The sequence below is a fragment of the Apteryx rowi genome, unplaced genomic scaffold (assembly GCF_003343035.1).
Source record: "Apteryx rowi isolate R43461 unplaced genomic scaffold, aptRow1 scaffold_955, whole genome shotgun sequence".
Classification (NCBI taxonomy): domain Eukaryota; kingdom Metazoa; phylum Chordata; class Aves; order Apterygiformes; family Apterygidae; genus Apteryx; species Apteryx rowi.
The window spans coordinates 194,111-218,424 of NW_020451266.1; the positions used below are offsets into that span (position 1 = coordinate 194,111).

Consider the following 24,314-nt stretch of genomic DNA (forward strand, 5'->3'; position numbering starts at 1 on the left):
CTCAGTGAGGCAGGCGTCTTAGACAAGCTGAAAAACAAATGGTGGTACGATAAAGGTGAATGTGGACCCAAGGACTCTGGAAGTAAGGTCAGTCGCTGCAGTTCGGGACCTACTATCGTGTTCACAAAGCAGTAAAGGGAGTAATAAACAAAATGACATGGAAATAAAATAAGCAGCTGTAGACACACAGAATGAATCAGCCTCACCCCATCTTGCCTTAAATACTGATGGGGTCACACTTTAATTTAAAGAAGCACTATTTCTTTTTAAGGATTTCAATGATACAAGTTATCATAAATCACCTCACATCATCCTACCTGCTAAGGGCATCTGCAGAAGAATTACAAGGCAGTTTTGTTTTGGCGGAGGCAAGGTAGGTTAGTTGGTTTCTCCCTCTCTGGGTGGGATGTACCTTCCCCATTTACTACGTAACAATTTATTGCCCTGCTTCACTCACACCTTCTCCTTTAGGAGATGGCCTGCCTCCAAATGTTTTTGGAAAGGGAGGAACTCTAATAGAAAGGATTTCCTTTCACCACTGTGCCAAGGGTGACTATGCCTGAATCCCATTAGGAAGGTCCCTGTCTCCTTCAGGAGCAAGGGAAGACTTAAGTTGAGCTTTGAAGCGAAAGGCTTCAATAATTAATGGCTTTTTACAGCTTCCAGTATTTACCTGAGCCCACTCCCAAACTGTAATCCTCACAGCTTCAGGGAGAGGAGCCTTCTCTATTTCTCCTGAGGACAAACATGCCAGAAGTAGCTATTTTTCTGATCACTCAGAAGCACCACAATTAGTGCCAGACCTATATTCTGGAAGTCCACAATTTCTTCGTAGTACCTCCGTCTCCATGCCAATTTGTGTTGTCCAGAGCTAAAAGGGAAGCATGACAAGCAGTGACTGATTGCTCCCTACTTGTTCTAAGAGTTATTCTGCTGGCTAAAGGGTAAAATTAAAGTGGGAAATAAACTTCCATGCCCTACACATTTCACTTTACCTGGCAAGTGGTTTTGAGAAAGGAACGAAAATCCATCAAGAAAAACTGCAGTCCCCACTCAGGCAGAGTACCTGTAAATGACAGCTGAGAAAGCCTCAACCCACTACATGTGTTAGATCCAGTCTTTCTCAATTCTGCCTTTTCCTTGTTCACAAGCATCATGTTAGCAATTAACTTTAGAGGAAAATGGTCACCTCCAAGATATTCAGGCTGCTCTTAAGCAGCTAAAAAGAGACAGGCAACACAGAATCCAGGCTATAAGCCCACATCACCATGGATTCAAATTTATACCTCTATACAGCAATATTCATGAGAATTGTTACTTTACTAATCTACTGTTTACACAGTAAATAGTGCCTCTTTAAATTAAACATCCAAATATTTAACATTCATCATAAATTAAAATTTCATACAGATTACAATCAGAAGTTAAGTACTCTCCTTACTTTAGGCAAAAATTATGTAGTCTGCATAAGAATAAAGTTTTATAAATATCTTAAGGCACACAGTGTAGTAACGTATAGAAGTCAATTCTCAAAGAGTTCCTTGAGAACTGTGCTAAAAATGCACATAGTTTTCAAACCATAAAATACGTGATTCATAGTCAGTGAAGTGTAGAGAAATGTAGAATAGTTAGCTACTACAGTAAGTCCAAAAAGGTGATCATTTATAAAATGATGTATATTCAATAATTTGCTAAAGAAGGTTATTACTGTTTTCTAAATTACAATGTGTCAGATTTAATAAATTGTTATTTAAAATTGTATTATTTTTAATGTACTCAGCCTTAGTAGTCCATGGGCATGTTCCAGAGCTGAATCTATAATAACATAGAAACAAAATAAAATAATTGGTAAGAGGCAAATATATCATGATGTTTATGGTACAGTGTGCACTTTCAAAGAAAGTGTTTGTTCAAAGGAATAACTTAAGCCTCACATGTTATGTTCACCTGTTATTTAGTTATCAGAAAGTCAGTCTGGATCTTTTAAATTAACAGCAATGCTACCACAAGTAAAATTTGTGTTTTAACAAAAATCAAGCAAAGTCTTGTCTGATGTAAATGAATTTCTGGATTCCAAAACTTTTAAAGAACTTTACGTAAATGCAGTTTCATATCAATGTTAAAGAGAGGAAGAGATGTCATTGTTTAATTCTCCAGTTAGTGGAAGTAACATTTTGCAGCTCTTTAGTAAGTAAGCAATAACATCCTGATATACTGGTAACATACTGATAATACTTTTATGTTGACCAGAAAAACTAAAATATATTCTACAGATCCAGATAGGTCAATTCGTTGAGAAGTACGTAAACGATTGTCATTTAATTTCATTTAAACTTTATTATTTAATTCAATTTCTGATGTTTAATGTGTAGCTTGTGCTCCTGGGGTGTTTTGCTTCTGTCGTTAACTGTGTCGCTTCTGTTTCCTCAGGACAAGACGAGTGCCTTGAGTCTCAGCAACGTTGCTGGAGTCTTCTACATTCTGGTTGGAGGCTTGGGCTTGGCAATGCTGGTGGCTTTGATAGAGTTCTGTTACAAGTCCAGGGCAGAGGCGAAACGAATGAAGGTGGCAAAGAGTGCACAGACTTTTAACCCAACTTCCTCGCAGAATACCCAGAATTTAGCAACTTATAGAGAAGGTTACAACGTATATGGAACCGAAAGTATTAAAATTTAGGGGTAGGACTTAGGGCCTACTACAGTGAGTGGGTGATGCATCTTGTAACGCAGTGTTGTGACATGTCTGTCCAGTGGTGGTAATGCTTGCTTCTAAACAGAGCTTTATATTCTGGAAAACTCCAGTGCAAAGTGGTTCAGTTTTTTTTGGCTGCAGATGTACAGTATACTATTCTATGTTGCTAATAGACATCTGCATTGCAAGGAATTTTTAACAAAAATACATTTTTAACAACTCAATCTTGTTGAATCAGTTGGGAGATTACAGCTATTTGAAATCTTAGGTACTAAAAAATGTTGTGTTCAGAGGGCCAATGTTTATTTAGTTGATTGGCCAGTCTATTTTCCTAATCATTTGCATTCTAATAGTGATAAATTGCTATAATCATTTATTATTTAGTGTTGGCCCTAACTGGGACTTTGCTATAGTGAAGATTTAGGATAGGCAGTGTCACTGAACCATTATTAAGACTAACAGAAGACAGGGCACTGTAACATGAGGTCTAAACGGTTTTTAACTTCTCTCTTCCTTCCCCATCCTGTTCCTGCACCCTCCCTTTGATACATGTTTTATGCTGATTACTTGTGGCATTTGTTTCAGAGTACCCTGCTTCAGATCAAACTGTGTTCACTACAATAACCACAAAAAGGTCTAAACAGTGAAAAGATTTCAATTACAATGCTCAGCTTCCACTAGACTAATGTAACCTCTTACCTTGCTCAGGACTAGTATATTTTAGATGTTCATGCAGTGATTTCAGAGACTGAAATGTTGATGTTGTTGTGATGCATCCTGTGTAGAAGCCTTGAATAGGTGTGCAGGGAGGGTTTACTAATGTACTGTTTTTCATTCATGCAGTGAGTATCTTGCTAACTAATCATTAGTCAAATCAGCACTGTGACATTTGGAAACAGCACCTAGTAGCAAACTGAGTTTTTAAATATAACTTTCAGATAGCTCCCAAACTCTACTAGCTGCTTTATAACAGAACATGCAGCTAGGACCCTAACCTCCTAGCGCTGGCAATGTCGAACTCTCTTTTCCTTGCCATTAACAACGCTGCACATCATCTTTTTAACAAAAAGTCTGAGCTATATTCTCTTGAAATCACTGAGTCCTCCCTATAGTGGAAGTAAGAAACAAAAACTAAGGAAGAAAAATGAAGAATAGAAATTTTACGTTGCCACCTACAAAAATTTTAAGAGGAAACAACTGTAGATACAATTATCATTTTTTATTTATTTATATAGCGCTGGAGTACACGGCGCTGTACAATAGGTGAAGTGTGCCAAACAAAAAACAGGTCCCTGCCCCGAGGAGCTTACAGACTAAAGGCACAGCCGGTACAATACAGAACCTTACAGTACAGAACAAACACAGAGTGAACAGAGAATGGTGTTTGAGCATGATAGCTGGAGCGCTGCAAGGAATAGGTGGGTTCTCCGGGGGTGAGGGAGGGGGCTTGGTGTACACTGACCGGGAAACTATCCCAAACATATTGTCTGTGTGTAGTTTTCTTTTGTTCCTTTTTATACCAGAAGGCATGACTCTGGGTATATTCTAATTGGAAAAGAACCTAATTTCCCCATGTAGAAAATCTTAACTCTGCACTTGGTTCACTGCTGAAAATGTGAGGCATATAAATAAGCAAGAAAAAGGCCAAACCTCTAGAATATATCAGAATACTAACAGCCATCAGTGTGCTGATGGACCACACAGCTAAGTAGATGTCAACGTGACTCTAAGAGCATAGGTCAATATTTGTTAACTCAGGACTTCCAGATTATAATATTAAACAATCTCCAAAGTTCACTGCTGACTCTCAGTAACAAAGGTCTTAAAAAGAAATAAACCTGTGCAAATAATTATGTGAAATGCAAATGAAGAGATCTCTTCCCCTGAAATTCTTTAATGACGTGCTCATAACTGAGAGGTTTCCCACTCCAGTATGAGAAACAAAATAAGGAGCTCCAAATATAACATATAACTGAAAGCCTTTTTTAAAAAACAAATCCAAGAAATATTGAAAACTAATTTTTTAATTCATCAGTAAAAGCCCTAAAAAGCACATTCATTATCAAGTTTACAAAATAGAATCCATCCAAAATGTATTCTTAAGAAAAAGAACAAAAAACCCAAATCTTTCATGAAAATACTGACCTGGCTTAGCAAGTTAAGTATGACATGACTAGCTGGCCCCTTGAGTTCCTTCCCAGATCTATGAATCTAATGCAACAATGATTATACTTGTAGAATTTATTTAAGTCTTACTTTTTATCTGATTAAAAATTAGAGCTGATTGAGTTCAGACTTTTTATGGAAAGTGCATAAGGACCTTTCTCTAAAGTTTGGATTTTTGAGGGACTTTTTGCAAGAGAGATGAATTTTTATATGAAAAAAATATATAGACAATATGAACATTTTATTTTATTGAAAACTCATGTTTGGGTCAGTGAAAACTTCTAATAACCTTTTGAAAACATTTTAGTTTACAGACATTTAAAAACTGGAAAAAAAAACTTTAAAATTTCAAACATAAATGTTAATGGAGTTCTAAAATTGCTCATGCTACTTTGCTTAGTTGATACAATACTTACCAGAGAAATTTCATCATATGAACTTATGCTGAGGTCAACTTATACTCTCCTATCAATCCTTAGCCTTCTTTAGCCATGCAAGCAATGAGGGGTTACCTACGTGAATTGCTTTGTGCAGACTGATTATGCCATCTGTTCATACGCATTCTAATCATGGCCTCTGTTAGCTGGTAGCAATACAGAGCCTACGATACTGTTTACATGTATTTCTGCATGTTAGAATTATGTCTGTCTCATGCATTTCAAAGCCTTGGATATGTTTGTTTATCCAAGGATTAAAGGGATTGCATTAGGACTAAAATTTGCTAATATGGAAAGATGCTTGGCAGTTCTAATCTGCATGAATAACCAACACAGATCTGATTTTTAAGCTGATATCAAATAGTTTTAATAGTTTATAAGTTAAACTAATATAAAATAGCTTAAATAGCCCACTTTAAAATTAATATTCATTACTTTACACTGTGTTTTCTTCTTTTAATTTAATCCAGTAAAAAGTGAGTTGTCCCAGGGAAATTCACCTGTGTGTGCAACAGGAAATGAAAATCTAGGACTAGTCTGTATGTTTGGTACAAAGACATTCAGAAGCAATGGCAAGCTATTTTGTCTACCAAAGGCAGCATGAAAGGAAGTTTGCTTTAGGGAGGAATCAATCCTCCCTCTTCCCTTGAGCAGCAATTTTCCATTTTTGCATATCAGTATTATGCCCTTAGCACACTAATTGACCTGGTAACCTGAAAATGGTGCAGAGCCTAACATCCTTATCTCCAGCTACTCTACTGAAAAGGCCTACTGAATTCCTCACATCAGGTGATGCCATAGGCTTTTTAAGGGATTAACACAGGTGTGGCTACACAGTGTCCACCCAGTCACTAGCACCAGATCTCCAAGGCCTCCCCCAGTGTGCCATGAAACTCATGCACCTACTTCAAGTTCAACTGCCTTCTGGTGTTCTCCCATTCTATGCTGTTGTTTATAATTAACCATATTAATTACAAAATTATGAAAGCTTATTAGAAAGTTACAAAATGAATTATAAACAAAGCTAAATGCTACAGGATACCTCTGAAAACGTGTAATGCATTTATTTTGACTTTTTTTTATTTTCAGTTTCATATTCAACATAGAAAAAATCATTTAAAGTTTGCCTTAAATATTTGTGCCAAAGACGTCTCCATATGACCCAGCTACTAGAGAAGTCAGAGCAATAAAAAAAAACAGACTAGAAGATTTGTATGATATAGGCTGAGGTTATCAGTGTCCTGAATTACTATTTCCTAATGAGAGCAAGGCAGTCAGTATTTTCCATGATCAACACAACAACTAATTCAGTTAAAACTGATGACAAAAATTGAAAATACATTATCACTATTAAATACGTACACTTACTGCACATAGACTTTCATCATTTCCCTTGCTACTTTTATCACAGTAAATACCAATAATTTTCTCTCTCATCCCAGCCTCTCCTGAAACTGTTTATGCAGCCAGGTTATAAAGCTGAAAGTGTAACAGCACAATTAAGCAGAATATTAGCCTGGCTTATTACCCATATCTTAGTTTAAAATATAATTCAGGAACTTCTTTGGTTACCTTGCTTTACAGCATCATCCTGAATACAAATTTGACCTGATTGTACTCGCTTTGTTAACTATTTTGATTATTTTCTGTGTTAAATTGCTGAGTTGTTCTTAATCTCTGCTGTGAGAAGAAAGAAGTTACCTTGTTGTAGCTTTTTTTCTCTTATTCCAGAGAAGGCTGCTGAGAAATTCTTCATTATTCTCATTTGCTCTATTTCTGTGGATCACTTTTTACTGTCTTTCTGTTCTGGGTGCCTTGTCAATGGCCCAGCTATATAGATTGGGCTACAAAAGCTTTAAATTATGCATAACTCACATATCCTATATTTGCAGTGGCTAACTTTGAATGGTCATGAATAGATAGCTGATTAAAGTGATGGAGAGATCCTGATACATAATGACAGCTTTCTGGAAAGTTTAGCAAGTATGGAGTAGGCCCTCCCTTTTCCAACAAAGTCTGCAATCCAGCTTTGGTTTGGACTCTCACACTTCCCAAAAACTCCTGGCAGAAGACATTTTTCTTCTTCTTGCTGTTGACCAAAAAACATTTTGGGCATTTCGGTTGGCAATCACCAGTCCTCAAAATACATTTGCAATGGCACTCTGGACATGCAGTATGTGGAACTACACCACACTGCATTGTATATGTGCTTTGCATATGCAGTTTTATATTTGCTTCTGGATGTAATTGAGGTTTTTGGAATTCAGCAGAAGTCTCTGTGCGGGTTTAGGTCCCCACTGCCTTAGTACTTACATATGATTCTTTGTATCTAGCTACTGAATTAGGCCAAGGTACTTCTGGCAACAGTCCTTGCCATGGAGTACAGTGGCCTCAGAGAAATTTTTCAAAGGATGACTTGGACACTGCAACTGATGACTAGCAAGGCCCAGTTTTTTCATCTTAAGGGGAATGCCGTAATGCCTTCTGTATGCTGAGGCCTTTTCCTGAATTAGGCTGCTTATGAGGGCTGAGTTTTTTAGGCTAATTGATTTGGAATGTCACTTTTATATCCAAGTTCTTACTGTGCTGTAAGGTAGTTTTATTTTGGAGGACTCTTCTTTGAGGGAGTTAATGATAGCAATACAATGTTTAATTACACCAGTGCATTTTCACTCATAGAACTGCATCCAGAAGCAGTGGAAACACTTGGGGGTTTTAAGGAACCTCCTTCATCTATACATACAAACACTCATATATAAGAATAAATTTAGTTTATCAAAGACCAGCATAGGATTTTACTGCTAACTCAGAAGGAGAAACTGGGCTCAGAAGCACAAAGCTCTTATCTAAACACAGAGATCAGTAATAAGGGCAAATAAAGCGATTTTATAATGTCTGTTATCCCTTTGCTCTTATGTGAATGCACCCTTTGGTCTCTCACTTTTTCCAATCAGTGTTTCGGATTGCATCACTGCGCACCAATTACATTAGTTGCATAGGCTATAGCTTCCACTGGCTATAAATTAGAATCCCCCACTGATTAATAATCTCTTTGAAAACTGTTTCAAACTATTGCAGTTTGGATGCCTGATGTTGCAGGTGTCCTTATTCAGTTGGTTGACCCTAGACTTTTGACATCTGTGCTGACGTATCATACTCAGGTGGATCCCATGAGTTAACATGGTCATGTAACCCATGGGGACATGACAGTGTGTGACCAGAAAGAAAATCTCAGTATGATGTCCAGTCACAAAAGGAAAATGAGAATACTGACACATCCAGACCACACTTTTCATGAGGTGGGAAAGGAGCTCAGGAAAACTGGATTTATGTTAAACTCAGCTGTAACTAATGGGAGTTATGTCCCTAATCTTAGCCATCTAGAAATAATTTAGTCTAAGCTAATCATGTTGGATTTTTCTATTGTCATATGAGAGAGACAGTTCTTTTGGAGTAGATTACTGATGGCTAAAATTAGATGGAATAACTATAAATCTTTTCTCTTTTCTTTAACAAATCCAAATTCTTCTCCTTGAGTCAGTCAGTCTCCAAACAAGATATTTTGTTCTGATTTACCTGAAAGAAAAGATTTTAAGGTAGCAAAAATTTAAACCTCTTATGGAAAATTTGGACCTAATGTAGAAAATTATAGTAAACTGTATTTTCTCTCAATAAACTCCATTTCCTTTGAAAATTCCCACCTTCCCTAATTATAGGACAATATTTATGAAATGAGATTTGAGGACAGCATTCTGATTTACTGACACTAAATATACGTGTTTTGAATAGAAGCAATAATTTCTTTAGGTTTAATTCATGGAATTTTCAGAAAGATAGCTCAGATATCAATTTACAAGCAGTTTTCATTAGTCATATTTTTTCTTAAAATACCAAGTTGAAGGTCTAAACCTATAAACAGTTGTGTATGACTTTATTTACAGATATTAATGCTTTCAGTTTCATAAAAGTCTTGATTCTCATTTCACTGCATGCAAGTGTAGTTTGAAGCAGTTTAGATGAAGGTATCTCCTCTTCTGTTAATTTCCTGATCAAATTGGGATTTTATGTTTAATTGATAAGGATTTAATTTTAATAAAATATAACCCAGAATTGCTAGTGTTTTTCCCCTATTATTCTTAAATGCAATCTATGTATTTTATATATATTTTATATATATATAATTATTATTTTTAATGCTAACTTGAAGAAATGCAGATGTCTAAGATCTTATATTTTGGTGTTTGTTGTGTCCCAGTTTGTTGAAGGATAGAAACATTGTAACACTTTCCTCTTTTCTCCTTTTCTTTGATCCCAGCTTACCTTTTCTGAAGCCATAAGAAACAAAGCCAGATTATCCATCACGGGGAGCGTAGGAGAAAATGGCCGTGTATTGACTCCTGACTGCCCAAAGGCCATGCATACTGGAACTGCAATTAGACAAAGTTCAGGATTGGCTGTAATTGCATCGGACCTACCATAAAAACCAAAAAAATAATTGAGTGCCTTAATTAAACTGTGTTGGTGACTGATGGGAACACAGCACAGACTGTAACGACATGGGAGTGTCATTGATGAACTAATAATTTGGCTGAGAAAGGGAAGTACGTCCAAATGCGCCAGACATCATCAGCAACAATGTGTGCATGAGCTCAGCTCGGAAACCCAAACTCAGATTTTATATCAGGAAAATTCATAATTTAGTTTTGTTGGGGGGAGGGGTCTGGGAAGGGTGTATTAACAGCAACAAATTTCACTTGAGTGGACTTAAAACTAATAAGACGTGCCAACTTAGCGCAGTAAACTGTGAAGAACATGCTCAGAAAGGACAACATTTTGGTCTTTGTCTTGACAAAGACAGAAAAATAGCTATAGAAGTCAATGAACATGCTAACCTGTGTCTCCAGAACATCAATATATACAATGGAAGAATATTCAGCTCTTCAGCTGTAGAAATGAGTCACTAAACTGTGATAAGAAAATAATAAATATGTAAATCCTGTGAAAAAATAAAGAAATTATTTACATTTTCTTTGAAAAAAAGAGGAATATTGAAACATGCTTGCTTTTTAACTGATGTAAATTCGGTAGAGGACAACACGATTCTTTTTTCTAACCATCTTAGGGAACAATTCATTGCAATAATTGATATAAAATGCCATCACTGTAATAAAATTCAGAGACTTTTTTTTTTTATAAAAGTTGTTGGTCATCCTCTTGTTTGCTGTTACCTTCATTCTGTTCCATCATTCTGTGTTCCAGAGATTTGCATCTGTCTAACTACAAGAAACAAAATGAAAAAATGTTTAGAGTACATCATCAGTCTGCAGCGTAGAATCAAAAGAGACTACGGGTCACTCATGTTATAGATATTATTTATAATCTTGTTCTGTGTAAGAAACTGTGGTTTTTGTACCCACCAAAAAGAATAAAAAACAAACGTTCTTATAATATCGACACAGCTTGAGTTGTTTTCTGATCACTAGGGATGTCAACCTGGAAAATAAAATAAGGTGGTTAATTTCTTACTACAAAATGTAGGACCTTATCTGACACCATTTGAGTTGCTGCACATTTGTGAAGTGCTTTGAAGTCCTTAGAAGGGATTCTAATCTTTCAGGGTATTGTTTTTCACTATTAATTTTATTACTAATCACTAAAGCTCTTTTCTAGTAGGTTAGGGAAGAATTCAGTGATAGGGTTTGTTCTCTAGTTAGTTAGAGGGATGTTATATTAGGGAACCAGGAAAGTAGTAATGATAGTCTTTTTAACTGATTTGATAGCTGTAGTATTCTTGGAACCCAGACAACTTAGGTTTTTATGATCCAGCCTTTCAGGGAAACTCCAAGAAAAGTCTAGCAGGCACCAATTCAATAAAAACTAAATGTCTGCAGGACCAGTCATTGCTGTAGGTGGAAAGTTGCAACAGTTCTCTTCTGATGCAATGGCCATTCCTCCTGGCCACACTGGACTAGTCTCCAAATCAAAAGCATTGCCACCAGTGTAACCAGTCCAAGCCCAGACTGTTCAAAGCAGATTGTACCTGCATTAATCATAGTTTTTGATGCCCTCATGATTTTGCCAGGCTCACACTGCATCATGTTCACATGGCTTAAATTTCTTCTAAGCCTCTGTGACTAGTCACAGAGTGGCTCATAGTGGAGCCTAACGATGCCTAACAATGACCAACTCTCAACACCTGCAGCATAGGGTTAAAAAAAAAAAAAAGAGAGAATTACCAGGGTGAGATTCATCTTATGTAATACAGTCATCTACACAGTAGATGTTGTCTGCAGCTGAGTTATCAACAATATAGATATTAGTTTCTTACCTCAAAAACTCTAGATGCCCTTTATACTTAGCAAAGAGAAATAATCAATGTGAGGGATTGAATGAGCTCATCGTAAAGTAAACATTAAAACATCAAACAGCTGAATCACATCAAAAAAGAACCTATATCTTTCTACTGACTATAAACTGGGCTGAGGCTGACCAGTTCTTATACAGACCTCTACAGTGCAGACAAAAGTTGGAATAAAATAATGGTTACCCCTAAGGCATAAGCAATGACTGTGAAGTGTGCTGCGGTCTTAGGGAGAAAGACACCATAACAGTGCAGTGAAACATTATGACTAAACTTACTTTATATCCTTGTTTCACTAGCATGCCTAGCTCATTCATTAGTTATTGTGAATTCTTTGTGTTTCTGTGGCCAAAATGGTGATTTGTTTGTTTTTTCTCCTGTTTGAATAAGGCTGTGAGCTTTCTATCAAGCTTCTGTTTACACCTGAATTAAGAAAACAACTTTTTCTTTTTTGTTAAGGTTTGTCTTGTTTTTTCATAAAATAACAGATTAGGTGAACAAAGCAAGTCACTGTGGGAGACTGAATGTGAAGGATGATGTCTATGTTGTTCTATTGTGTATATATGTTTTACCAAGAGCTTATCATCAGCCTTTCTTAGTTCAGATTGGAGATCAGTTCCAGTGCTGTTCCAGGATATTCAACTGTGTTCCAGTGTTATTCCTCTTACCTTTTCCTCTGTCACTTTAATGTGACATATATAAATAGCACATCACTGCAATTTGGAAAGGCTTCAGTCAAGAGATTTTCTTTTTTTACTCTTTGCCAGTTAGGTTAACTGATACCCCTTTTAGTGATAATCCCTCTGAATCCCTGAAGAAACCAGTAATGTCTTATCAGCTGGGAGAATAAGGTAAAAGAAAATATTTTAATTTCACCTATTATCACTTGCCAGTCTAGTAACACCTGACATGTACTTTATGTTTCCATTTAACATATTGCTATATTTGATCTCCTTTGTCATACACTGGCCATATTTCTCAAGCTCCAAGAATGTCACTCTGTGGATCCCATTCTTAGGTGCCTAAGTCAGGGTTTCCACAAGGCAACAAAACATACAAGTCCTTTGAGATATCTTGCCCAGTATCAGTAACTACTGATGATACCCACTGAGAGGATTCACAGCTGAGTGGCACGAACAATTGAGTCACTGAGCAACATGACCATTGACTGGCATAACCCACTGAGGGGGTACATAATTGAGTAGTCAGCCAGTAGCAGTAGAGCAGAATTTTGTTATGTTCTCACCACTTCCAAGCCTTTTACTTGGGAAGAAAGTTTTACTCAAAGAAAACTTGGTCAGATGAGGTGGAGAGGAGACTATGACTTTGCCAAATGCCTTTCAGAAAGCATCACAGGTATGAAATAAAAGAAAGAAAACTACATGGGAAAATGCTATAATTAAAGCTTAGAGACAGGAATGAATTGACTAGAAATCAGTGGCTGAGAAATTAATCTCCATGTATCAGTCTGCCTCTCTCCACAGCAGCTTACTCTGTTAACATGTCTAATTCTAAGGGGGTAACATTGGTGTGACTGCAAAGGCTGCCCTGACCTTTTCACCTATCAGTCTCAGCTGCCCCTCAGATATCTTTTCTTTTGCTTTTTCCTCTTTCTCTCCAACACACATATCTTGATCCTCTCTGTCTCTCCCCCCACAGTCTTTTTGAGGATCAGTGCCAGAAGTTGCTTTCCTCTCTTGTGCAGGCAAGAAGTATGACCCAGGAGGATAAGGACAGGTTCAGGAATTTTGTGGTCTCCAGTCCTAAAGACATGAGAGAATGAGGCTCAGCCACTGGATCAGGGTTGTTCTAAAGAAGCAGTGGTGCAGCTCCTGGTGGCTGTGGGGTCCCTCAGCTGCTGTGCTGCATACTGACCTCCTGGCACAATGGTCTCAGCACTCCTCCAACCTGCCCTTTCCTCAGTCACCTCCTTCTAGCAGCTTTGTGGCAACCACTGGCTCAAAGTGACAAAAAATAAACAAAGGAGGTTGCTGAATAAAAGACACTATTAACATTAAGGCATTTGCTCAAATATCATCCTCATTTTTCAAAGATTTTGCCCTCATAAAGAAAGCTGAGGCTAATATATTCAAAAGAACTTGACCCGTTTTCCCTCACATAGGCATCTAGTGCCACTTGGGATGCCCTAGGGTGTGCTGCGTGGCCTCCAGCTATAGGTCCAGAAAACCAAGTGTCTCCTATCACACCCTGACTCATATCCGCCAATCCCATACAGTTATCTCAGTCATCGCAGAGCATCAGAAATAGCACCTATGTGTGGGCAAATGAATTGAGTCTGATAGAAAGAGTGATTCTGCTCAACAAAATATAGATATATACAGCTCATATCTGCTGCATAAACATTTTGGATTACTTAAGAAGCCTTTGAGTATCCCTCCTCCTGCAAGTCCAAATAGGCATGAGTCTCCTGCAGACCATGGGTCAGATCTAAGAGCTCCATGCAGATGTTTCTAATGGCCTAAGGCATCTCAAATGGTACTGAGTACCTATGTGAGAGCAACTGTACTGTGTCCTATAGCCTGTTCAGCTGAATTGTTTTTTAGCTTCCACTGACTAGATCTCTGTGGAGTATGAAAGGACTTAGACACATAATTTTCCTGTAGGCATCTACATTTAGCTATCTTAATCTTGAACTGAATACCACATGCATTTATCTTCCTCTGTAATAGTTTCAATTTTGATGTAACTAAGTGCAACTATTAACATTAACACTTAACAATATTCCAGTTGGATCCAAATTACATGTCCTCTGAGCTGCTGTGAGTCCAGCTGTGGGACAAGCCTGCTTTGACTTTCACCTTTATGTTAGCTCTTTTCCATTCTACACACTTAGCCCTCCCAACCTCATGATGTATTGTATCAGACACCTACTAAATTCAAAATCAGTACGGACTTGCTGGGTTTTCTGTGGATCTCATGTGTGACATGAATCTTATGCAACCACTTGTTATTGCTAAATAAACTGGGAGCTGAAGCCACATATTCTGAGTTGAATTTGTCTCAATGCAGTTAAGAACAGAGGCTGGGGAAAGGAGTACAACTTTTATATAGCTGATAATAGTCACTGTGTGCACTGAAGAAGGGGAGTGGTTGGGGAATGAAGAAAAATTATTCTCTAATTTGGTATGGAAAATCCAATGTTTTTCTGCCATCTCAATCTGCAAGCAAACCTTCACCTGGGACTAGACAATTACAGCAGAAAGGAGGTCCTGAAGATCTCATCTGGCAGAATGTACCTACAGGACTAATTCCAAAAGCAAAAAAGAATGGCAGCCTGAAAGGAGCTGAAGATACTTGTGATAGGCATGGACTAACTAATACCTGTTACAAAAACTCCCAACAACATGTAATTGGCATGCAAGAGCCTGCGAAGCTTGAGCTGAAAACTTCTTAAGGGTAAGAAGTCATCAGTGGAATTATAAATAGAAACTTAGAGTCACTTCCTTTTCTAAGTGAGACGAGTGTCACAGATTCCAAGTACCCTATCGATTCCATAATGATTGCATTGAACGTAAGGTCAGGAAAGCTGAAAGTGGTAAATAAGAATCACATACTAATTTAGTTTGGAAGGGACCTCTGGAGATCATCTGATTTAAATCTCCACTTAAAGCAGGTCCAATTTTGAAGTTAGATCCAACTTCAAAGTTAGATGAGGTTGTTCAGGGCCGTGTCTTGTCAAGTGTTTGAATAGCTCTAACATAGAGATTATGTAACCTCTCTGGGCAATCTCTTCCAGGTTTTGAACACCCTCTATATGAAAATGTTTTTCTAAGTTCAAAATCTTTCTAATAAATATTTTTAGCTCTGCACTATGAGAGTGAGTTCAAATGTAGCAACATATATTCCAAATTGCTTACCTAGATATAGATGTGTAATATTATTTCTGCAACTGAGCTCAGAATCTGGACTGACCTGTTAGATTAGAGCTAAGGTACATTGTCATCATGCTTCAAAGGACTGTGCACTGCTGTCAGCCTCTTTTATGGCTAAAAAGAGAATTCACGCTCCATCATCTCTCATTAGCACCAAACATTAAAAAGTCATAAAGAGCATACCCTGAATGTCTTTTTAAAGTGATTTATCTCTAAAAAGTTTAAAGACCTTTGACAAGGCTAAACTGTTAAAGTGGACTTTAAAGTGCTTTAAGGACAAATTGTCTGTTTTTCTAAGACTGTGAAAAAAATTATATGACTTTTTCACTTATTGTAAATTTTATCTATACATGTAAGAATTCGAGTACTAAGACCCTGATTCTACTCATCCTTATACCTCACATTAATTGTTTCAGTCTATACAAAATGGGTGTAAAATGCAACCATTAATGTGGATGGGAGGTTCTGATCTGGTGAGATATTTACACCTACTTTGGTCTAATCGTTTTGATCCTTGACACTGGAACTTTTTCATGGGTTAAACCCAAGATGGTAACAAACATATTGAAAATACTTGAAAGTTAGATCATTTATATGGAGACTAGGTATAGGAGTTCAGTTTATTTCTTAAATATACAGGAAATATTTCAAACTAACTCTAATACAACATATCCAAAAAAGCATTATATGAAACTTTGAATTACATCATTCCCAAAGAAAATGTGTAAAAAAGTTTCATTTAAAAATAAGCAATTAGCACTCTGAATAATGCTAATAAAGAATTATGTCTGCTGTTTCTATAGAAACTTTTCTGAATACAGGGGAGCTGTCTTGCAGCTATAACAACCCTTAGGAGGAAGGGGTTTTTTTTCTGTCAGACAGGTTGAGTTATACTGATAACCGTGTCAAACCAAGTTAGGTTTGATATTTTCCAAGTGTGCGATCAGTTGCTGAAGGCTTTGAAATGGCAAGCGTGATGCAATCAGCTCTGAAATTTTCACAGACTTGCTGAACAGAAGAGGAGATTTCTTTCTTAAATGTGTGGGCAAAACTAGCCTGTCTCCTCTTACTCTAATCAAATGGAATCAGGCTCAGGAAAATAAGCTTTTTTGGAGTGAAGGGTATATTTAGGGTTACTGCTTTCAGACAGGTTTCTCAGTGCTCAGAAGACAGGAGCTGATGTTCTAATGCTGCTGCTTCCTTCTCCTACTGTTTTACTTGGCCATAGAGGAAATAATGATGCAAAGCCTGAAACAAAGCTGTAAGACATCCGACGTGTTGGCAGGTAGAACTGGTAAACTTGTTCCATTATGTTCACCTACTTTCCCCTCCATTCAGACTTGATCACCTGATCATCACATACCCTGTTAGGAAATGAGAATCAGGAGACACTGTGACATTAAATTAAACTAGGAAAAAGAAAATAAAAGTATAGATGAGCACTAACCCTTCTATTTTTGGCAAATTCTGTTGCATGTTTCCACAGATAAATCGCACGAGTCCCGGCCCAAACAGAAAATAGACCAACATTTTCGCTTGGCATAGTTATCACCAGGTCTTTTTCTGAAGGTTACAGAAGTTCTTCTGGAACTGTATGAAGTAGTCCAGCTTTAGCAATTTGTGGTCCACATGAAAAAAAGGTTGCTTGAGATTTAACATTCACACATGCTTTTGACTGTAAACCAGCATGGTGAAAGAGAAGTCCACCCAAGCTGAGTAACATTACGTCCTCCTCTTACGAGTCTCAGTAACAGTCACACAACTCACATGCAAGTTCCTTTGCGTGGTTTGATCTGACCAAATGTAGATCAGCAAGCCACAGGAGCAGAAAGGCCTCTTCCTTGTGGCTTTGCTCTGGCTCCCCTTTTCAGCTCCATCGTTTCTCCTCCTCTTCTCCTGTTGGGCTACCTTTAGCTTTTTCCCTTTTATTTAAGAAAATACAAATTGGAGGGGGCAATTTGTGTATCAAAAAAGGGGTTTATTCCAAGGGGAGAGGTCCTACATCACTGAAGAATAGTCCCAAAATAGAGACTCAGGGGAAGAGGAGGAAAAAGTCTTTACTCTACCCTACTGGTCTCTCCTAGGTTCACTTTCCTACTCAAAGCTCTCCTGTTATCCCTCACATCCTTTCAGGTCTCTTTTCTTATTTCAAGCCCCACAGCCACTCTGGTCCCTTGCATATTCCTGTCAGAACTCCCTCCACCAAAGCCCAGCTGTCCCCTCTATCCCAAATTTCATTCCCTGCTCTGAGTTCTTGAAAAACTCGGTTTTCCTTCCTAATCCTTCACTTTTGCTCACTTACTTGGACCCCCAAAGTCTTCTCCCAGCCTTTCTCCAATTAAAATGAATTTCTTCCACTGTTGCTGCAGCTTGAATATTTTCTCTGTGCTAAGAAGTCTTGATTCATCTCTGTTGAAGATTGTTAACTTGTCATCACAAAGCCTGCTCTTTCTAGGCAATATAATATCTTCGGTCTTCCATGACAGGTAACCTCAGACTAACTTCTCAACCTCAGACTCTTTACATTGTTGCTCCCAGGACTCTTTCCAGCTGAACCACATCCTTCATGAATTCTCATGCCCAAAGAGGGGTTCCAGCTCAGGCCTAATGAGTAAGGACAAGGACCTGACATTCAGGTCAGGTCTCCGGGGAACCACACTTGTTGTATCTTTCCAGTTAAACTGTGCATGATTAATTATTATTGACTTTCCAAATGATTATGTGCTCACCTAGCAGTGGATAATTCCTTGCTTTGATTATAGAAAGACTGTATCAGACTGTTATAAGCCTCACTGTTGTAAATTTGTAAAGTTAAAAGTTATGATGTCTGTTGTCCTCTCCCATACTCGCTGTATCTCTTACCCTGGCATAGAAAGAAACTTAACTGGTTCAAAACTACTTGTTCTTGATAAAACCTTGTTGGCTATTGCTCACCTCCCTTTTCTTTCTGGAAAGAATACACAGTGCTCTGTGAATAATTACAGTTTTAGGTTTCCAGGAAAGGAAGTCAATATGAGTGCCGTATAAGTTTTCAGCATTTGTCCTTTTCTCAGATCTTTTACAAAATTGTCCTTTTACACTTTTCCATTCTCAAAGACAACTGCTAACAGCTCTCAGATTTCTTAAGCAGTTGTTTCTCATCTACCAGTAACAGTTTTATGAAGATGAGAAAAATTGAAAATATGAAGCTTGCCTAGGTGTGCTCTTTTTCCTCTTTTAGAACTAGAGTATTTAACCTTTGCATCAGCTTCTTACTGCAAAAATGATTGCAAAAAGGTTTAAGCACCTCCAGCCTTGCTGGAGTCACAGTTGCCAACTTTCCTACTCCTTGAATAGTAGACTCGCTTTTTCTTGTATCTTCTTTTTACTACTTATGTACTTGTTCCATGTCACTTGAAAGTTGTATCTCAGTTTGTAACCTGCACTTTCCTTTTGTACTACAGTTTATGGCTATCCACAGTAACTTCCATTTTCTAAGATCTTCCTTTTTGTTTTTGAGACCATTGAAAAGTTCAGAACCTAGCCCAGGTGATATTCTGTCCTTTCTAGTTTTGCTCTGTACTGGGATAGTTTCTGTTATACTTTCAAAAATATAACATTTTGTTATATGGTCCTGAGATACTTTTTCTCTTAAACTTGTTTTCCATGGGATTTTCTCCTACCTTTCTAAGTTTCCTGAAGTGAGCTTCAGTAAAGTCTCTGGGCTTTATTTTGCTGCTCACCTTCATTCTCTTCCTAGCAATTAGAAGCTGTATCATTTTGTAGTTATTCTCAGGCAAGTCATCTTCAATTTTCACATTATGCCTTTTGTTCAGAAACCAGTCTTGAAGGCACCTTTCCTCTACCTACTTTCTCCATCTCTCCTGTTTAAAAAAAAAAAACCTCCAACGTATACCAAGGTCCTGCTGAATGGTTGTGTGCTCTTGTATTCATTCTCAAATGGATGTCTGGGAAGATGAAGTACTCTCTTGTTAAGGGCAGCTGAATGTGGTGCACAGAAGGACCCAGGGCATTCTTCCCTCCAGGTCCCTCCAGCAGCAAGGCTGAGCACAAATTCCAAAATATGTGCATGCACACACTCTGTAGAGACACGGCCAGCCACAGATTAACACAGAGAGGAGGACAGTACTTTTACAGGCACTCACATCAATACAGACAGCACAAATATATCTATTCTATTTCTAAGGGCTGATGCTCAGAGAAACCTCCTTTCCACTGGTCTCTCTGGTATCTGGCTCCCAAAGCCTTGGTCTCCCTGAAATCTGGCACCCAGACTTCTCATGTGATTCACTAGCCAGTCCAGCTTGAATCTCACAGATCATGCATACCTACACACACAGAAGATAGACAGCTAGAAATAGAGTTTAATAAGAAGATAGCTCAGGACATTAAACCCCTGTTCTCCCACACCTTCCTCCTATCACCTTATTATGAATAATTGTATTTTCAAGTTTTTGGGTCCTTCCATAGGTTTCAGTATTAGAAATACCATCTAAGGCAGCCTTGCTTCTGTTTTCCTCAGAGATTAAAAAAAAAAAAAAAAAGCTAATTGTAGTTTTAGCTTCATATCAAACTTCTCAACAATTAATATCAAATGGAAAAGAATAAGGGAATAAGGAAGAAAGGCACTTGCTTTAATAGTGAGAAATATTATTTCCTTACAACTAGTTACCAGCTGCAGTGCAATTAATATTTAATACAGCTGATTCATCTTCAAAAGTTTTCTTTCTAAAAGCATGATTATCTACAAAATGTATTGCAGAAGGGCTGCATTTAAAATGATCGCTTTAGAGTTATTTTCAAAATGATGCCAATTCAATGTTTTTGTGACATTAGCAACAGACCTTGTTAGGTTGTTATAGGAACAGAAGTGATGTGGTGACTTCATGGAACTGAGTGACGTTAGAGTGACAGTTTGGGAACATTTGCTTCAGTTATGAGTTTGGTTTTGAAGAAAAAAGGCAGATGAAGATTTGTAAATCTAAAGCTTCTCTGTGTATGGAGTGCCAAAAGAATTAATATTCCTCTTACTATAACTACAGCTGAAAGAAGTTAAAACATTTTAACAGCAGTTCCTCAGACCCATGTATTATAATATCAATTAGGAAAATAAGGCTTATGCCCATACCTTAAGTTTATAATATGGGATAAATACCTCAGTTCTGTAAAGGTGATATAGCCAAAGGGTTTCCCAGTAGGTGGGAAGTAGAGGAAAGAATTCTGAGGCAGGATAATATGTTTTACTTTTCTGGTTAGGTATGAAGTCCTCAGAAAACATTCTCTTCTATTCTTGAATCAAAGCTCTTGGCAAAATTCTAAAATTAACTGAAAATATTTTATTTAGAAAAACTATGCTAAGACAAAAATATGTCCTGTTCTAGAACATCCTTTCATATGCTCTTTGTCAGAAGAAAGAAGAGGAAAGAAAAAGTTGTGTATGTTTTCCAGCTGTGGTATTGAAAATTTACAAAGGGCATCAGTGCATGAATAAGTGCCACTGAGCAACATTTCAGTCAATGTGAAGACTGGTGTCAGCCCACAATAAGAATAATGAAAAAATGCCAAATTCCACAGTTCTAACTACCCATAATGTCAAACAGAAAAATGCTCACATGAAAGGACAACAAAGAAACAACTATAGCAGTATTCACAAAAGTGAACAGTACTTGGAACAAGTCCTTAGAATGAGGTGTAGAAAGGCCAGATCTTTTGTACCAAGCTGCTATTAGTGGTCAATCAGAAATCCAAACATCTAATTAGAATGAATTCAAAGGAAGACTGTTCCAATAGAGAGCATCTCCGGAAACATCAAGTCAAGAACTGCACACAAAGAGCTGAAGAGGACATACAGACAGTGAAAGGACAAGAGGAAATGGACAGCAGCTGAAATAACGGAAATTCCAATTAGACATTTGTAAACAAAATTTTCACAGAGAGGTTGGTCAGACATTGAAACATACTGCTCAGAGGGCCTGTGGAGCCTCTATCCTTGGAGATATTTAAAACATGGCTCGACACAGTCCTAAGCAACCTGATTTAACACTGATGCAGAATCTAACTTTAAAATTGGCCCTCCATTGAGTGGGAGGGTTGGTACAGATAACTGCCAGCAGTGACTTCCAACCTAAATTATTCTATAGTTCTGTGACATGAAGTAACTTTCTTACATCCATATTTTTCACTACACAGCTAAATTAAAGACAAGGTTTCATCACCCCAGTTCTGTGCCCTCTCTGCTGCACCAGTGGTATACCAGCACCGGGGGGCTGAGGAGTGAGCAAACCTGCATTTGGTGTCAGGCAAGGGTTGCACAACATTTCTTCTCCATATATAACACAACAGGTGTGCAGCAGCACCTACATTTCCCATGTACTTTCTGGGAAGACCTTGAATTTCTGAAGAAGGGGAAAATTACTGTAGGTATGGGATAGTGTGTCACAGAAAAAATCCATATGTGGGCCTGTGCAGCTGGGGAGGTTATGTGAAGGTTCTTGGCAAAACAAGCATCTTTGAAAATTGAAGTCATGAATGCTCAGTAACCTTGCCCTAAACCTTCAACTGGAATGCAAAATACATTTTGCCTTTGAATATGCCTTTTTCAAGATCACCAGCCTTGCAATTTTTTGCTTTTCATCTCCCCTCTGTTTTAAAAATGCCCATCTGTTCATCTCTCAAGTATAAGCATGAGAATATTCAAACACAGCATTTGGGGGAGATTATAATAGTCCCTAAACATTCCTGACACCTCATCCAAAGCAATACCATTTCTTTTGGGTGATGTGCTCAATGTTAAAAAAAAATGCAGAGTCTTCTTTCCTAGTCTGTACAGCAAAATTGTTTTTATGCTTTCTTCTTTTGTATTTGATGTTTTCATATACATGCAGAAATGCCAATCTCCCACCTTCTGTTTTGGTAAATTTGTCAAATAAGAAAAATCCATATGGCTTGTAACTTTTCACGTTTTCATTTGTTTATTCATTTAATTGCTTTTCTTTTAGTTTAACTTTCATGTATGTGCTGTGTCTCAAACAGTACTTTTCAGGACCTCACTCAGATTATGGTCACTTCTGATATCACATAGCTCTGCTCCTATCCAATAGTATTTATAATCGGAGGTAAAAAATTTAAACAGAGAACTCCTGATGTGTGAAAGAACAGCAAGGCCTCTACTGAATTTACCAGCCATGCAGAATCTGGGATAGTGTCCAATATCCAGGTTCCCTTCATATGAGATTAGACATGTTGATTACATGTGACCAAGCACAGATTACCAGTGACAATAGTTTTAACACCTCCAACTGCTCTTTCTGTTTTTTGGCCTTATAGTCTACTAAGCTGATCCCCCAGACATTTTCCAAGAGGCTCTAGTAGCTTTACTGTTGAGGCCATTTCTCATGCAAGAATCCTGAGCGATGAAAATATGTTGAGATGTAAAATCAGTAATACTTTGTGTAAGTCTGATTCAGCATATAAGTAACTGAAATCATGATTTGGAGAGGAAACTGCAAGCCAGTGAGAACTGATTTAGTGAAGGATGATGTCAGACCGCAATGAAGGGAACATTGCACATCATCAGTCGCCACTGATCAGACTATGTTCAGTGGTCTCCATCTTCTTATGAATTCAGCTGTTCCATCAACAAACATGAATTGCAGTCCTAACCCCACAGTCTGTCTGTCTGTGAACCCCTGGATTTATGAAATGAAGGGTTAATTGCAGAAGTGCTGTTTGAACTACCCCTATTGTCATCATTGAATGTGCAGTGTTCATTGGAACTGCTGATATTGGTGAGATGAGTAGCAATGGTGAGTAATGAAGTGGCAACATAATCATTGCAGCCCTCATACAGACAGCCATAAAATGCTAAACCAGTAGGTAGAGACAGCTTTCAGTAAACTTTTTGTCACTGTAAAGAGCTGCTCATCCTAAATGAGGTACCTTAAAAATTGTCCACTTATTTTCCTAGGGATTACAGTTTCTACAAAGCCACCTTCCTGAGGTCAAAGGCAAGCATTAAATAAATCAATCACCTACTAAAATGTCCATACTCTAATGAGTAACCCAGATGCTGACTGTTACATATGATGGAGATCAGTGGTTGCTAGAGGTCCAAGTGCAAAATTGGCATAGCTTCACCAACTAAAATTCTGCTAACTAAAGGAAAATTTAATGAGCAAATGAGGAAATTAGTGATGACCTTGAGCTTCTTGCAAGATAAACACTATCTAGTAATGTTATTCAGTGGAAGAGTGTTTCTTTCCTGACACTGGCTCTGCAACATGAAACCGTGTTGTTACTCAACTGGACAGCCTAGAAAGGGATAGATAGAAACAGCTATTTGACAGCCAAGCAACTTCTATGAAATAAACTTAAGAGAGGAAAGAGGAAGCGTGATTGCCCAATATAAGACTTTGAGGCCACACTAAAAGTACACTTTATGAGCGTAATTTTTTGGCTTTTGAAACCTTGGCCACCATTATGGCAGCAATGAATCAGGAAGATGAGGGAACAAATAAGCTTCCTGAGAGAGAAGGAACAGGTCACTGAGCAGGAGATTCATGCTAGGCAAACGATGCAACAGTGTGTGCTGGGAGGTGCTATGAAGAGTGTGATTTAAGGTGTTGATCATGCACAAAACTTAAAAGCCACTTGCACACACTGATCCTGACTCACTCATCCCAATGGGGAACTGGCCTCCTCACCAAGGATTCATATCTGGTAAAAGACCAGTATTAAAAAAAAAAAAAGAAAATGAAATCTCTATAT

General features: G+C 37.8%; 1 protein-coding gene across 1 annotated transcript in view; it reads left to right on the top strand.

The window, feature by feature from the left end:
* The window catches only part of GRIA4 (glutamate ionotropic receptor AMPA type subunit 4), a gene marked incomplete at its 5' end in the record, with an annotated part of 159,137 nt that extends 148,393 nt beyond the window's left edge, over positions 1 to 10,744 (top strand). Inside the window, 2 exons of the mRNA XM_026092286.1 lie at positions 2,431 to 2,565; positions 9,610 to 10,744. Coding sequence (XP_025948071.1) covers positions 2,431 to 2,565; positions 9,610 to 9,774 — 300 coding nt within the window. The remainder of the gene's footprint in view (positions 1 to 2,430; positions 2,566 to 9,609) is intronic.
* Between the last annotated feature and the right edge of the window lie 13,570 nt (positions 10,745 to 24,314).